The sequence below is a fragment of the Leptonychotes weddellii genome, chromosome 8, assembly GCF_054177405.1.
Source record: "Leptonychotes weddellii isolate Sample4059 chromosome 8, ASM5417740v2, whole genome shotgun sequence".
Lineage (NCBI taxonomy): Eukaryota > Metazoa > Chordata > Mammalia > Carnivora > Phocidae > Leptonychotes > Leptonychotes weddellii.
Genome location: NC_138376.1, coordinates 117,789,450 through 117,807,032, shown reverse-complemented (window position 1 = coordinate 117,807,032; position 17,583 = coordinate 117,789,450). Strand labels below are relative to the sequence as shown.

The 17,583-nt window shown below is 39.7% G+C and overlaps 1 protein-coding gene across 2 annotated transcripts in view; it reads left to right on the top strand.

Annotated features, from left to right (window-relative positions):
- Positions 1-17,583, top strand: part of SYNE1 (spectrin repeat containing nuclear envelope protein 1) — a 429,147-nt gene that overhangs the window by 183,520 nt on the left and 228,044 nt on the right. For both annotated transcript variants that reach the window (XM_081829165.1, XM_081829163.1), the window contains 10 exons: positions 165-315; positions 623-781; positions 2,617-2,799; positions 5,505-5,606; positions 8,254-8,457; positions 9,448-9,655; positions 10,458-10,570; positions 12,297-12,502; positions 13,652-13,807; positions 16,528-16,819. In XM_081829165.1, coding sequence (XP_081685291.1) covers positions 165-315; positions 623-781; positions 2,617-2,799; positions 5,505-5,606; positions 8,254-8,457; positions 9,448-9,655; positions 10,458-10,570; positions 12,297-12,502; positions 13,652-13,807; positions 16,528-16,819 — 1,774 coding nt within the window. The remainder of the gene's footprint in view (positions 1-164; positions 316-622; positions 782-2,616; positions 2,800-5,504; positions 5,607-8,253; positions 8,458-9,447; positions 9,656-10,457; positions 10,571-12,296; positions 12,503-13,651; positions 13,808-16,527; positions 16,820-17,583) is intronic.

The following is a 17,583-nucleotide window of genomic DNA, read 5'->3' as shown; positions in this document are numbered from 1 at the left end:
GTTTGACCAGCGCTCTTGACCTCAATAGGTAGAAATATGGCTTCCTCTTGAATCCAGCATCCATCTATGAATACATTTATGTGGTTACATATCAAGACTGATCATAGGGAACCCTTTCCTTTCATACATGATAATAAATAATACCTTTTCTTTAACTACTATAGCCAGGGTCAATGCTGTGGACTTATTGACTTAATGAGGGAATATCAGAACTTCAAGTTGGCTGTATCTAAAGTCCTAGAAAATGCCAGCAATGTGATTGCAACAAGAACTACTATAAAAGATCAGGAGGATCTTAAATGGGCTTTATCCAAGGTAATAATTCAAAATGTATTTATTTTAGTAGACTACTCAGTAGATCTGATTTTCACATATAATGAATTCTCTGTACAATTCTTGTCAGTACATATAGATGTAGAAAATTCATGCCAACAAACTCAGCCTTTTTTTAAGGAATGCTAATATCCTAGGATTCTAGCAATACAAAAAATGAATAGTTAATTAATATCACTGGTTTCTGCATAAGGTCAACCATGAATTAAATTTCTTAGAGGCAAATGGTTTTGAATGCCTGACTTATCACTGATTATTTTATTAATTAAGGAAACATTTATGTCCACAGCATGAAACTGTCAAGAATGAAATGTGTAATAAACAGAAAGAATTGGATAACTTTACCAGTAATGGAAAACAATTGTTATCTGAGCTGAAAAAAATTCACAGTAGTGATTTCATCTTGGTAAAAACAGACATGGAGAGCACTGTGGACAGATGGCTGGATGTAAGATAATCACCTGGATTGTATGAACAGTTTAAATATTCATATTTGTCAATCATTATTTTTTGGCAAAGGATTATTCAGGGATGTGAATTCCATTTTTAACTTTTATTTTTTAAAAAGATTTTATTTATTTGAGAGAGAGAAGAGCGCGAGCATGAGTGGGGGGTGCAGAGGGAGAGGGAGAAGCAGGTTCCCCATTGAGCAGGGAGCCTGATGCGGGGCTCGATCCCAGGACCCCGAGATCATGAACTGAGCCAAAGGCAGATGCTTAACCGACTGAGCCAACCAGGCACCCCTCATTTTTAACTTTTAATGCTAACATGCAAAATGATATTTGGAAAAAAAAAAACAGTATTCACATAAAGTTTAGAATTAGTTAAAAAAAAAGTTATTTGCTGGGCGCCTGGGTGGCTCAGTTGGTTAAGCGACTGCCTTCGGCTCAGGTCATGATCCTGGAGTCCCTGGATCGAGTCCCGCATCGGGCTCCCTGCTCGGCAGGGAGTCTGCTTCTCCCTCTGGCCCTCCCCCCTCTCATGTGCTCTCTCTCATTCTCTCTCTCTCAAATAAATAAATAAAATCTTTAAAAAAAAAAGTTATTTGCTTTATTTTGTTAAAATTTAGTGGCAGATTTTTGGGGGCGCCTGGGTGGCTGAGTCAGTTAAGCATCGGACTCTTGATTTCTGCTCAGGTCATGATCTCAGGTTGTGTGATCAAGCCGAGGGTTGGGTTCTGTGCTGGGTTTGGTGGAGCCTGCTTAAGATTCTCTCTTCCTCTCCCTCTGTTCCTCCCCCTTCCTCTTAAAACAACGCAAAACAAAACGAAACTTAGTGACAGATTTTCTAGAATTTCACTTGGTAGCTTCAATTATAACAAATTTATAACTCTAAATGTTTTTTTCCCCAAAACTCTGGGATTGTGGATAAAAATTGAAGAATAATTTATAAATATTTTATAGAATATTAAACGATAATGTATAATAATTTAGAGTTATAAGACTATAATTTTGCATTGAAAAACATCAGACTTGTAGTTTACATCCTTGGGTTTTAGTTCTTGCTCTGTCATTTAATAGCTATGAGACAGAAGAACAAGTCACTTGATCTCTCTGGAACTCTATATCTCAACCCATACATATTTATATAGTTTCTAGCTCAAAAATCCAGCGATTCTGTTGCCCTTCTATTAACCTACAGTGCATTACTGTAGATTAAATTACATAAGCTGAATTACTAAAGTTAGACATTGATAATTGTGTACTGTAATCATATAATTTGGGGACTGCAGAAAACCTTCCCTGCCTCCACTTTTAAAAGAACATTCTTATTACAGGAAGACTATTAAACAATAATGCTTTCCTTTAAACCTACGAAGTTGGCTGATGTCCTATGTATTTATTTATTCTATAAATATGCTCAAGTCTAATTAATGTCCATTTTTATGTTTCAGCATTACAAATCAAAGTGCTTATTGTGTTACTTTCAAAAATAAACTCAATACTGCCCTTGATGGACCACTATCCTGTAGAACTCAGCCCAAGAGTATGTTATAGTTGACTCCAATAGACCTGTTCTTAGTTTCCCAATTTACAAATGAAAATTCAATGTCTCAGAAATTCAGTCAACTCTCCCAATGACAGAAACAATTTATGTAATGGTTAGCATTTGTTTGAGTCAAGTGCACTAATTCCCTTATAATAACTTTTGTAAAACTTTGTTTTTCTGTGAGAATGTAATTTTTTGATTAAGGCAGCATCAACATTATTAGTACTTTGGTGGGGCAAGGAACATCTTAAAGCCTCAGACTAATAATGATATGGCTTCTGTTTTCCATTCCAGATATCAGAGAAAATTGAGGAAAACATGGATAGGCTGAGGATAAGCCTGACCATTTGGGCTGATGTACTTTCAAGTAAAGATGAGATCGATGGATGGTCCAATAGTTCTGTTCCACAGTTGACCGAAAGCATCAGCAACCTGAATAACAGCCTCAGAGCAGAAGAATTCCTTAAAGAGTTTGAGGTAAATCGACTACATCTACCTTTGTGATCTTATGAGCTCATTGACCAGAATATGAGAAAGTTGTGTCCTTTTTTTAAAGGTCTATCTTTCAGAGACACATATGAATGTTACAAAAGTCTTAACTATCTTTTGCTATTTACCTGAGAGTTGAATAGGAAGTGGATAAGACTCTCCCCTCCCCCCATTTTTATCACTTCTTGGTTGGGGCTCCATACTTAAAATATTAGAAAACTAGAAGCCCATTAAATCTATTTTTCCCCATTTTTCCATTCATCTGAGACTATCACACCTTCCTACTGGAAAACCAAATTGAAGGTGTTTATAATTTAGTAATATTTAGAGGAATTTTTTTCTCATTCAAACAGGATGTTTACTAAGTACTTACCATGTGCTGAACACTTACCCTAAGTGCTAGGTTCTTCCACTTCCTCTTCAGAAATGGGAGACAACGGGAGACTGGAGTATGACAGGCTTCCCTAGAAAGTGGCCTTTTAAAGTTCTAGTCACCATTTTATTTTAAACTTTTTATTTCCATTTCTTGCATTCATTTATTTATTCACTCATGAAATTCTTTTTTTTTTTTTTAAGGATTTTTTTTTTAATTTATTTGACAGAGAGAGACACAGCGAGAGAGGGAACACAAGCAGGGGGAGTGAGAGAGAGAGAAGCAGGCTTCCCGCCGAGCAGGGAGCCCGATGTGGGGCTCGATCCCAGGACCCTGGGATCATGACCTGAGCCAAAGGCAGACGTTTAATGACTGAGCCACCCAGGCACCCCCACTCATGAAATTCTTAATAAGCACCTAAAATATGTCAGGCACTGTTTTAGACACTGAGAACAAACAGTAAAACAGACATAGTCCCTACCCTTGTGGCATTTACTTTATTTATATTACAGTATGTATGTAAAATGTGCAGTCATACTTAGGCTAGGATGAAAAATGAAGCATGGTAAGAGGAAACAGTGACAAGAGATAACTTATTTCGTAAAGCATATAATCACTACTCTCCACAAGGGCAGAGATTAGTCGCCATTGCATGCCTGGGTGCTTAGTACTGTGCCTAGCACACAAATGGAACACGACAGATTGGTGATGAATGACTGCAGTGTGAAAAAATGTAGGTGAATCAACTGTATCCCTAAGTTTTCTAGCTTTCAACCCAAAGAACTTTCTAGAGATTTTTAAATCAAACGCCTATTGCTAAGGGCAAACAGAAGTAGAGGAAATTAGCCAGACTGAAAATGCAATCAGGAGAGGGATACTGCAGACTCTTAATTTCTCTTTGATGTTAAATTAACATTACAGCTCAAAACAGTGGTGCCCGCCGGAATAGGGCTCATACCAGCTCTCAAAAGTCAATTACTAAATTTTAAAGAAGTTTGCAAGCCAGTGTTAAACACAGCCATTATTGAAAATTAAATTGTAAATAAATTTACAATTAAATTATATTAAAAATTAAGCTAATAAATACTTAAAACTTACCACTTTTAATTTCTACTCTACATACAACTATTATCTAGGCTCTTGAGTTGTTGGTATCTATTCGATCTGCATGGTGGAAACGTAGAACGCTGTGTTGTAGTGCAGTGCTTCCTACCTCGTGTGCAGTGACATCATGGTGTAGCTCAAAATGGTGGTAAATACTACAAGTCAGGGTCTTTTTTTTTTTTTTTGGAGAGCCGATTGTTTAATCGGCACACACTGTCCTCCAACTATTGACCTTTGGGATCCAGGAAGCCAGTGGGCATCAGTCATGTCCAGGTTCAGTCACTCACAGAGGTGGGTTTCTTTATGTTACTGACTGTGTGGTGCTGCAACCAATAAAATTAGCAGACCGGATTCGGCCCAGAGCCTAATTGTGCATTGCTGTTGCAATTCAAAAATAAAGTGTGTAAGTGTGTAGGTGTGATTCTTCAGTTGTTCAGCCTGCTCCTGGAGAAAGCCAGGGGGCCTAACAGTTAGTTCATCATGTCTCATTGGGTAAGTAAATTACCTTCTGGAATGAAGGCATCAGGAGGTTTGTTAGTGTCCACAAAGCACCAAAATGCTGTATTTAAGTTGAGAGGGATACTTTATCAAATGGTCCTTTGTGGCCCCAAATAAATAATGAAGTTTACAAGCATCTAATTTGTTCAGTAATGATTCTTTGCCTATTTTTCTTTGTTTTGTGTTAGTGTTGGTGAAATAAATAAATAAACAAACAAATGGCAAAAAATAAAAAAGGTATTTGTTTAAAATAAAAATATTTAAAATTTTTATTTGAAACATTTCTGATATATTACATATAGTCTATAGTAACTAGGCATTCCTAATGTGTATTTGCTTTGAAATGCTTCCTCAAAAGTTTAATGCTGCCATGGTAGCCAGTGATATTAATGCTAATGAATAAATGATGGTTACTGAAAATCCCCACTGACTCAAGACTTTTCTAGTTAGTGTTTAATTTTTTCCAGGAGCTTTTTTTTTTTTCCCAATAAAGGAAGGTGGGAAGAAAGTTCTGCATATCCCCTTACATTCGATGTGAAAGTTAATGATGACATTTTTCCACATGCATAAATAATGAGTCCTCAGAAAATCAGAGATTTTTTGTTTTTTTAAACCCTAGCTTGAAGTTGGGTGAACTCTTGGAATTATTAAGTGACAAATGTAATATGTCAGTGTTTGCACAAGTTATGCTTTTTCTCTTTGTCTTTTATTTTGGCAGTCTGAAGTTAAAAACAAAGCCTTGAGATTGGAAGAACTTCATTGCAAAGTTAATGATCTTAAAGAATTAACTAAAAATCCAGAAACACCACCAGACCTTCAGGTAAGTACTCAATCAGGTTTGTAATAACTACTATATACTAGACTCTATCTCTAATATAATTGATATATAATAACAATAAATAAATTTTATATATTATAAATAATACATATATATGTTCTCATTGTTATCATCATCATAATTTCAAGCAAACATGTGGATCTTACCATATATGGGGGTTAAAACATTAACATCTTTAGAATTCCTTGTGTTAGTATTAATAGCATATTTCTAATACAAGTATTATAATAAGATTAGTTCCCCTTTTCCTTACTAAATTTTGGAAGTAGTATCATCCAGCTTGCCTCATGGACCATTTTGTGTTTGGACCAGAACAGAAACCACACTTAGGAATACTGATATTTTTCTAATTCATTTACTCAGTGATTGGGTGTGTGAGATCGCCATTGCAAACCTCCTTTTGGGACTTGTGGATGGCACAGACCCACAGGGGGCAGGCAGGCTAGACTGGATCCGACCGGCAAGCCTGGACAACGTCAGTGAGGGAGCTCTGGGAGCAACCAATGGGGACGGGTCAGGGCTCTTTCGGCAGCCAGCAGGCTCCAGGCTACATGTTCTGCTGCCTTGCTTTAACCTGTGCATTTGTTGCTGCCCTCATGGATTTTCTCTACGTTTTCCTTCTTCCTGTTGTGTCTTTGTCCTTTACTTATTGCTTCTTGCTAACCCATCTATCTTGCTTGATTACACGTTTGCTCTGACCTGAGACTGTGTATCTGTCACTTAGTATCCTCAGTGGATGATATACATATACCAGAATGTTAGAATTTCACCCGAAGCAAGAAGAGGCAAAGGGTGCTAATCATATAGAAAACTAAAAAGGAGTGCTTATGCATGTCGCCTGTGTCAAGGATATAAATGGGCAACAGGTGGACTTTTGCAGAGTTAAGATGGAGGCAGGGTTGGGAGAGAGCTACTGCTGTACTCCGTTTTCTCACCTCCCCTCCCCCCCCCACACTTATTCAACGGAGAGGTGTCGGGACACCTGTTCCTTACCTCAAAGTAAGGAGAAGAGTTTCAGTGGTACCATCTGGAGAGAATGACATGTGCCCCTGCAGTTGGTGGACCCTGGAGTCTCCTTTCTAACTCCCCTGAGAGACTTCATGAGTGAAAGTTGGGCGGGCTAGCTATTGATGTATTTGCCAAAGGAGAAGTGATTGTTTTGAGTGGCATGCAGCTTAGAATTATCTGTTGGGAATACCAGAGTGTGACCCCTGGCCCAGAAGTGAATCATCAGAGGAAAGGCAAGGAGAAAGCATCAGTGTGTGGATATCTCAGGTTATCTAGGAAGGCTTTCCAGGGAGGAACGGGCCTCAGCAGCAAGAAACAGAGCTGCCCACAGGCTGTTGAAGGAGAAACAGGAGACCATAACTCGTATGCAGACAATGTCAATGGGAGGTCCCAGCAGTGAGGGGAATCTCAGAAAACCCCACAGACTAAGGCCTTGACAGGAGAGAATGCAAAACGTCACCCCTGTTGAAGGAGAAACAGGAGAGCATAACTCGTATGCAGACAATGTCAATGGGAGGTCCCAGCGGTGAGGGGAATCTCAGAAAACCCCACAGACTAAGGTCTGTGACAGGAGAGAATGCAAAACGTCACCCCGCCTAGGAGCACAGTAGGCATCAAAAATTTCGGAGCCCCTCACCCACCTCCTACTCGTCCAAGCCTATAGGGGTCAGAAGCTGTAGAATGTGGGGGAATAGAAATAAAGTGAAGAGGGTGCCTGGGTGGCTCAGTTGGTTAAGCAACTGCCTTCGGCTCAGGTCATGATTCTGGAGTCCTGGGATCGAGTCCCACATCGGGCTCCCTGCTCAGCAGGGGGTCTGCTTCTCCCTCTGACCCTTCCCCTCTCATGCTCTCTGTCTCCCATTCTCTCAGATAAATAAATAAAATCTTAAAAAAAAAAAAAAAGAAAGAAAGAAAGTGAAGAAAGACCAAGAGGCACCCGGCCCTTTCCTTCAGATGGGCTTCCTGTTTGTAGCAGGTCTGAGCTGGGGATAAGAAAAAGCCTTTAAGTTCAAAGCTTTGATTATTAAATGGGCCTGGATGTTTTAATTGTGGAGTTGAAACCATTTTGTAATTTATTGTGATTTTGTAAGTCCTTTTATTATCTCTAGGCCCAGAGAAGTCAGGAGCCCTCCCAAAACAAATCATTTGGGAGGAGAGAAGAAGTAGCCTCACTGAATACTTTAAAGTGGGAGACAAAAATAAAATTGCTTTATGATAAAATCCATCAGTGCTGTTTGTTCAAAGTAGTGGTTACCTCAGGGCATAAAATGTGTGAGTGTTTCCCAGGAAGAAGTAAGAGCAGGGTTTTGGTCACCAACTTAGTAACTCTGTGTAGGTTGAGCTCTGCTTCTGAAATATGAACTTACGTATTCCTTGGACCCTCAGTCAGAACTGCCACTCAAACATCCAATGTCAACTGTAATCCTTACTGTTTCCACTTTCCCTTCACTTACAATATTTGACCACTTGTACCCACTGATTTCCCTTCTTAGAAAAGTTGAATTAGCATCCCTGGTTAGGCTTATGTGTTTTTTACCATGAAGCTGCACATGAACAGAATTCCTACAGAATGAGTGTTCTGGTCTTCATAGATTTTAATGAAATCTTACATTATGTTTAGTTTATAGAAGCAGACCTAAGGCAGAAACTGGAGCATGCCAAAGAAATTACTGAAGAAGCAAAAGGAACCTTGAAAGATTTCACTGCTCAGAGTACACAGGTGGAGAAATTTATTAGTGACATAATGAGCTGGCTGACAAAAGTAGAAGAATCATTGAATAATTGTGCCCAGACTGAGACATGGGAAGGGCTGAAAAAAGTAAAGGTAGGTAATCACCTATCATTAAGCTTATATACTTCCAATGGTAATATTGGTTTCCTGTTTTGTGGTGACTGGAATAAAAATATAACTTTTGCTCTCAATTACCTATATTAACACCAGGCCAACTAATTCATGATATTGGACATAGCAAAGTAAGTTGTAGTTGGAGGAATGAATTCAGGTGGTAGGAATTGAAGACAAATAATCTAAAAATAGAAAGCTTGCATTACTGTAGGACCTGCTCATAAGCTATGCTTGTTAATATATTTTTTAGTAAATGGGTAGAGCTTATAGAAGACCTGTTTGAATTTCCATGAATTTTCAAATTTGGATGCCAAATAGTTTTTCATTTCTTAATTATTTTTATTGGTTGGTATAACTGCTTTTATCTAGGGAAGAATATATTTTAAAAAATAGTTGAGAGACAACATTCTACTTCCATGTCATCTATCCATAGAGATAATGTTCCTGATCAACTGTCTGTAAAGCTTGTGAGTTGACTGTTCAACATATGTATCTGTTCTCTTTAGCATATTTTCTTACTGTACTTAAGATGAAGGACATATATTTTAAAAATAACTACTGGTGCTTTTGGTGTGGCCTGTGACCCTGAAACAAAGCCCTATGAGCCCATCAAAGAATGTGAACTTAGGTGGTGACTCCATTAATAGTTTCTAGTCAACCAACTAAACCCAAGATCATGGGCTGGAATCCCTGAGAAACCTACTCAATTTGCTTGGAATCCTAGACTGTAACCCAAATCCTAGTACCTTTCAACAGCTATTTGCAGTTGGTCCCAAGGAAAACTGGGCAAAATTCTGCAAGAGTCAGAAGATCTATTACAACCACTAAAAAAAAAAAAAAAATCCCACATCAGTGCATACATTACCAAGTGGGTTTCAACAGCATCAGTTTCTAAAAAGTGCCATAGTGGAGTATGGTATTTCCCTTTAATGTGATGACTATCCTTCATGGCATTCTTTCATTCTGTAGGAAATGCAAAAGGAACTTCAAAGTCAGCAAAGCAACATCAGCTCCACCCAAGAAAATCTCAACAGTCTGTGCCGCAAGTACCATTCTGTTGAGTTGGAGGGCCTGGGCAGTGCTCTGACGGGGCTCATAAAGAACCATGAAGCTGTGACCCAGCTGTGCTCCAAAACACAGGCCAGCCTTCAGGATTCTCTGGAGAAGCACTTCAATGGTGAGCTCTGGCAGGGCTTAGCATGAATCATTTGTTTACCAGAAAGAATCCAAACCAAAGGCTGCCTAGAAACTGACAGCAATAGTTGGAGAAAACCTTCCAGAAGAAGATAATTTTAAATCCATTTGTGTGTCGAGACTTGAGCAGTGGAAGTGCTGTGCTTGGGCTCTCGCCATAAGCTGAGTTCTTCCTCTTTCTGCCCAAGAAAATAGGAATCCACCATTTCGAGGATTCCAAATTTCATCTGGATTTTCTACATGTAGCTCATTTGTGTGGAAAATGACTTCCATGGCTATGATGAAGTAACACAGTAAACTTGGAAATTAGGAGAGGCCATGAAACAGTAGCAGCCATATAGTTCAGGAAATCGCCAGTCACATGTCCCCGACTCAGCTTCCCACACAGGTGTGCCCCTGCGCTGATGACGATGCGGAATGACTCACTAAGTCAGCTTGGCGGAAAGAGGAGATGGCTCCTTCCTTTGCCATAAAAATGGCTAGAGCCTTTCTCCCTTCGCTGTCTTCCATATTCAGACAATTATCTTTCTTTACCAAGAGAAAGAAAGACGGTGGGAAATCAGATATTTCAGGAATACAAATTTCTTTTCAGTCTTTTCCCTGCGATAATTTCTCAGTCCTGCCATGAACAGTTATGCTGTAGTATATTCTATATTACTTTATTTCTGAAATATTTTATAAGGCAAGATGCAGTGAGCTGAAGGCCAGAATGAATTCATTGTGGTAATCCTAGAGGCTCACTCCAGTGTTTTGGATGTATTTCTCATTTTTATTACTTTCAAAAGAGTCTATGCAGGAATTCCAAGAGTGGTTTTCTGGGATAAAGGCAGCAGCAAAAGAATCATCTGATCGAACTGGCGACAGCAAAGTTCTAGAGGCAAAGCTCCATGATCTTCAGGTATGAAAGCTGACAGTGCTTCTTCTTCTCCTACCAGCTGCCCTCCCATGCCTTGAGGTCAGACCTAAATCATCTCTCTCCACAGATCTTCTTATTTTATTCAAACTTTTCTTCTTCTCTAACAAAATTAGATTTCTTGAGTCATAAGGAGATAGGCAATGTGGAAAAGTAAGCTGAGAAAATAAATCAGAGCTACAGAATTTCTAGATTCCGTTCTTCTCTCTTTTAGCCTATTGACCATTCTTTGGAATTCATTCAAAACTAAACCTAGTTTTAATTTTTCTAGCAGTAAAAACATAATTCCTTCTATTTCATATCACTATTGTGGAGGAGGTTTTTTTATTTTGTTTTGTTTTTAAGATTTTTTTTTAATTTATTTGAGAGAGTGAGAAAGAGAGCATGAGCAGGGGAGGAGCAGAGGCAGATGGAGAAGCAGACTCCCTGCTGAGCAGAGAGTTGGACGCAGGGCTCAATCCCAGGACCCCAGGATCATGACCTGAGCCGAAGTCAGACACTCAACCGACTCAGCTACCCTGGTGCCTCATATCGTGGAAGAGTTTTAAAAAGAAGACATGATTTGTGTTTTTTAATAACCTGCAGTCCAAATTTGGAGCTAGGGCATACGAAAAGCAGTAGATAATACAAGTTTTACAGGTTTTACGGACTATGAAAAATATATGAATTCAGGAATGAAAAAGCCATTGTGAAGTAGAGTTCAAAGTGATTGACAAGATTTTCAAGTAGCTCATCTAACAAAGCACTGAGTTAAATATTATTTAAAAACTTTTTTTAGGGACACCTGGGTAGCTCAGTTGGTTAAGCAACTGCCTTTGCACAGGGTCATGACCCTGGGGTCCTGGGATTGAGTCCTGCATCAGGCTCCTTGCTCAGCGGGGAGCCTGCTTCTTCCTCTGCCTGACAAATAAATAAATAAAATCTTAAAAAATAAAATAAGATAAAATAAAATAAGTAAAAATATTTTTTTAAATGAATGTGGAACATGAGGATTTTTGTAGCCTAATCAGTGAGGACAGTTATGTAGATAACTCATGAAAAGTCAGAGTAGGAAGATCATCATGATAAAGGAAGTTGATTTTCCAGGAGGCCTGGTGAATTTAAATGTGGAATTGTCCCCTTTAATCTTGAGATGCAGTGGAACTAACTCCACAAAGAAAAGTCTGAGTGACCATCGCAGATGCCACCCTGGAGCTCAGAGGAGAAGCAGGTCTAGCTCAGCAGTTCTGCGGTTCTTTTTCTCTGCTGAAACCACTCATGGTTGTGATCTTTCAAGGAAGAGGTGCACACCTAGAAAAGAAGGGACCTGAAGGGAGGACTTTGTGTGCAGGGTGGATCAGAGGAGGGGGAGGGGTGAAGGCAGCTAAACAGTTAGAGGGCATCACAGGAACGTGTGAAGAAGTAGAGCCTGGCTGGGCTGGGACAGTGAGAATGGGGAGAGAACACCCTCTTTATAGGCTGGCCTTTTTCACAGTTTAGTCCTCAGTGGTTCCAGTGACTGGCTGGCACCATTCTCGATTATAAGCCTTGAGTCTGTCTAGTTGTACATTCTCATTCTGGCCTTATTAAAGACTTTCTGCCTTTGGGCTCTGGGTTCTGTTTTTCTTCTTTTGCTCTACTATCTCAACTTAGAATTACAATCAGTGCTCCCATGCTCCAGGGCCCCTGAATAATAGCAAATATTTTATATTACCTTTATTTCTTGAAACAGAACATTCTGGACTCCATCAGTGATGGGCAGAGCAAGCTTGATGCCGTGACTCAAGAAGGACAAACTTTATATGCACATGTGTCTAAACAAATTGTCAGCAGCATTCAGGAACAAATTACAAAGGCTAATGAAGAATTTCAAGCATTTCTGAAACAATGCCTTAAAGATAAGCAGGCTCTTCAAGACTGTGCTTTAGAACTTGGAAGGTAGGTTGTTTTGATAAGTGTGGACTTCATCACACAGTCTCAAAGACTTTGAGAAAAGAGCCGCTGCGAATAAACAAATAATATTTGAAAGTACAGGTTCGTACTAGGACAAGAATTAATTGCTTGGACTCTGATGGGACTGTTTGGTTTTATTTTCTATATAGAAAAAGTAAGGAATTATATTCAGTAGTTATTTTTTTTTAAAGATTTTATTTATTTATTTGAGAGAGAGAATGAGAGAGAGAGAGAGCACATGAGAGAGGGGAGGGTCAGAGGGAGAAGCAGACTCCCCGCCGAGCAGGGAGCCCGATGTGGGACTTGATCCTGGGACTCCAGGATCATGACCTGAGCTGAAGGCAGTCGCTCAACCAACTGAGCCACCCAGGCGCCCCATATTCAGTAGTTATTATAAATGGCGTACATGCATGTATTTTTGTTTATTTGATTAACTAAAATCTGAGAGCTTTGACACCCAGGTTTTAGATTATCCATGTCTTTTCTTTGCTTCCACTTCTGTTGGGTTGGAGTGATGGCAAAAAACACTTGCCAAATTTCTATGAATCAAGATTCCAATCAGGAAGCTATGTCAACAGGGGTGAATATAAAATTAGAAGGAAAAAAAGTAGGGGGAAGAATGTCATATAATCAAAATGCCTTTCTGGTCACAGAGTAATTTACTTTACTTTTGTACAGGTTTCTTAGAGAACTTAATGTTGTTTTCAAAACTTAGAGTCCTTGTGCTCTTGTGTCATATTCAAATCTCTGTGAGATACAAAGACTCAGAGATGACTTTCCCTTCCTTTCCCGGGCTTCCACTACCCTACTTAATCCATCGGCTCCAATTCAGAGTCCCTGCAGTAAGACACAAAGTTAAGTGTACATTGACGTGGGAATGTAATCTTGCTGATAATTACCAGCTGATTATCAGGAAATCATTGCAGCAAGGTAGGATCTCAAGAGAAATTTCCATGATTTTTCATTTTGTTACTGAAATAAGTGATAATTTGGATGGACTTATTTTTGGGTTTTCTTCCATACTTGGAAATTCATGAGATTTTAATTGCCATAGACATTGTGACCTCAGATATTATAATTTATTTATTGTAATGAGTGCAGAAGAATTTCTACAAAGTATTTTCTTTTCTGTAGCTTTGAGGATCAGCATAGAAAACTGAACTTATGGATCCATGAAATGGATGAAAGGTTAAGTACAGAAAACTTAGGAGAGAGTAAGCAGCACATTCCTGAGAAGAAGAATGAAGTCCATAAAGTTGAAATGTTTCTAGGAGAACTATTGGCTGCAAGGTATGGTGCTAAAATGGAATAGGTCCTTTCCCGACTAACAAATGTTGTTTGTCTGGTTGGTTGGTTATTTGGTTTGGTTGTTAATCGGTTGGTTGGTTGGTTAATTAGTGGTGGTTGTATATGTTTCTGTCCCTCAATGTCTAGAATACAGATGATTGTGCAGTGCTCTCTATGGCAGAGTGGTGTTCTAGAGAGAACATAGGGATGGAAATGAGGAGCTATCTGCATCCACCTCCCTTTGCTCAACAAATTGGACAGGCCACTCATTTCCTATATTTCTTGATATTAGCCTGTAAGCATTATGCTGCTAAATAATACCATACTTTCTTCTCAGAGATTATTAGAAGGATAGAAGGTCCTTATAAAGGTACTCTTCACTTACAGAAATAATGCTATAGAACCCATTTCCGTATATTCTTCACACACTTCAGCATCTAGTTCCATTTCCAATCCACCCCCATCCTCACAATATTCTTAGTAAAGCAAAAGGTATGGTCATTAAGTCTGACTTCCTGGAGGTTCCTCTTCTCCACTACAGTATTTGTCTCTTCGTTGTTTCCCGACTGAGCAAATATTTCTGGCTCCTGGCCCAGGCAAAGTTCTCTGGACTGTGCTTTTAACTCCACCAGCTTCAGGGCTTTGCTCCCTAAATTCATAATCCAACTGGCATTATCAATCGCTTTGTTGATACTTAGAGTACAGCTTGACCCAAACTTCTGATCTATCCTCTTAAAGAGCAGATACACCCGTCTGTGAAGCAGCAGAAGCCAGCACCTAGCCTGCTTGATCAGACAAATCAGCAACACTGATCAATTCAAGTCTAATTCTGATCATATTCATTCCTTGTTTCTGCTGAGTCTTCTTTTGGGTCAAATATGCCTAGTATTCCTTGCCTTAAAAAACAAACATGTAAACAAATACACAAACATGACCCATAATGACAGTTCTTATTGGTGTGCAAGTTTGATGACTATTATTCCCTGGAATGCTTCAGTCCCGTCTCTGTGAGCTCTTCCCATGGGGTAAACTCTTGTTGACTCTATACATGCCAACCCTGGACAGGGAGTTTCTCAAGGCCAGGGATCTTTAGGTCTTTATCATTGTTATAGTCACAATGTCTGATATAGTACCAGAAAAAGAAAATATTTGCTGAATTAATGGGATAACAGTATCATTTTAACTTTTTGAAAATTACACTGCATTTTATTTGCTTTTTAAATCAGGTCTAGATACAATGTAACATGGTCAGACCTGTTTCTCTCTTTATTCCAAACTTCTAAAATGGCTTCATATATTCTTCTTGAGCTGTAACTCTCTGATATTCCAGGATCAGATGCTAAGAGTCCTTAAGTATGCTTGCTGCTAGGCTCTGTGTAATTGGTTACTTCCCCAGACAATCTTAATGTACTCTGCTGCTCACCCAGCTTCTCCAGCTGAGTCACCTGACTTGTCACTTGCTGGCCACTTGATCCTCCTAGCACTCTGGACTTTCATCATAATATTTCAAGTACTCAAAATCTTAGGGGGATGCCCTTTTTTAAAGTACCCCAGATTTGAGAATTATTGAACTTTTATCACCCATTAAGCAATTCTTTTTGTAGTAACAAGTGATATACATTGTCCTGAATTTAACTCACATAGTTGCTTAAGCCAACTTCTTGCCTTACCAGATTATAAGAAATGTAATTTAGAGTGGATGCAATATCATATAAATAATACATCTCCTAGAGGGCCACAGGATGCTATGTCCTTGGTAGCTGATCCAAAAAACATCACAGACCTTGTAGGAGATAAAGTTTGTATTCTTTTTCTAGTACTCACAAGAGCTCATGTTCACACATCTGCACTCTCCCTTCTGGTATCTTGGGGGAGTTCCTGATAGACAAGCTGATCAGAGTTCAGAACTCTGTAAAACAAGATGAAGCCAACCCAACCACATATGACTACACTTGTCCTGCACCTAATTAACATAACTCCAACTGAGATGAGCCAAGTACCCAAGATACAAAGAAACCCATCAGCACTCACATAATGGCCTTTTGATAGAAACTGTTTTTGTTTTGTTTTGTTTTGTTTTGCAGTTTATCTTTTGTGTTGGGTCCTGGGATATGAGATGAATTCTAGAAGCCCCTGACTTCTAGAAGGTGAAAGCCTATGGACTGAGACAGACAGGGTCTTTGAGGTGATAGAGGAAGACAGGGGCAGAGGGCACACAGGGGATGAGCCCTGTACTCTCCTCCCTCTTGGGGACAGTGCCATACTGCCTAGGGAGGTGATGCCTGCACTGGGCTTTGAAGGGCCAACTAGAAGAAAGCAGAGGAGAGTCGACGGGTTTTCACAAAGGAGGAATCCCCATGTATACACCAAAAAGCAGAAGGTTTGGGAACATTTCAGGATTAGAGCATTTAGTCGGAACAGAGATGTTAGAGATGAGGCTGGAGAAGCAGTCCTGGGCCATTTTCTGAAGTGAATTCCTCATAATACAGGGGCCAGGATCTAGGCACAGCACAGACGGAGTGAAATTCCCTGATGTATATGGACTGCATCCAGAGAAGTCGTAGAGAATGCAGAGCCAGCCCTGTGAAAGTCCCCAGCATCTTCATTTCAAAGGCACGCAGCTCTGAGCTCTTGTCTGGCGACTTCTCCAGGATCAACTATCACCCGTCACTCTGCTGCGCTCCAGAAAGTCAGAATTCAGTTTTTTTTTCTGTTTTCTTTAGAGAATCTCTGGATAAGCTTTCCCAGAGAGGGCAGCTTCTCAGTGAAGAAGGCCACGGTGCTGGGAAAGAAGGACGCCTGTGCTCCCAGCTCCTCACGAACTACCAGAACTTACTCAGAATGACCAAAGAGAGACTGCGGAGCAGCCAGGTGGCCCTGCAGGAGCACGAGGCCTTGGAGGAAGCCCTGCAGAGCATGTGGTCCTGGGTGAAAGGCATTCAAGACAGACTGACCGCTGCAGAGAGCACCGTTGGAAGCAAAGACACCTTGGAAAGGCGGCTGTTACAAATACAGGTAGGCAAAGCACCAGCCAGACACTGACAACTTGTGAAGATCAATTTGCTTAGATTCACAGATGTTTGAGTTGGGTCCCAATTGTTCTGTGAGCCTCTAAATGAAGATTTGAGGGCCCAGTGGAGAAAAGATGATGTTGGCAAAAGGGATATGGAGGATAAGGGATTGGAGGAAAAGATGATGTTGGCAAAAAGGGATATGTTTCTCCTTTGTAAAGAAACATTTTTGTTTCAATAGCTTTAAAATAATTTTTAATGTCACTTAGTAAGTATTCAGCAAAAGTTGTGGAATATTTACTCTACTCCAAGCACTATGCAAGTTGTTAGGAAAACAGAGATGAAAATTAGTGCTGGCTTCCTAGGTGTTTACAGTCCAGTGGGAGAGACTAACCTGTAAATTGTAACTTGCAGTACCCCATGTAGTCAGGGGTCATGATTGAAGCAAACAAGGGTGTCCTGCAAACACAGGGAGGCCACCAGCCCAGACTGCAGTCAGTGAAGGGGACCTGGGAAGATAGAAATTAGCCATGCAGTGATGGTAGGAGACTGGTAGGTTTTTGACAAGTGTGCCTTCATTTTCAAAATAATTTATTTTTACTTTGAAACCAACATTCAATAAATGTACAGTTTCTAGGTTAGTGGCCCCGAGTTTTCCAAGAATTTAAATTGGAGTTAATAAAGTATCATATTGCAATAGGGTGCAACAGGTTTGTTGTTGTGTTTTCATTTTATTGTTGTTGTTGTTGTTGTGTTTTCATTTTAAAG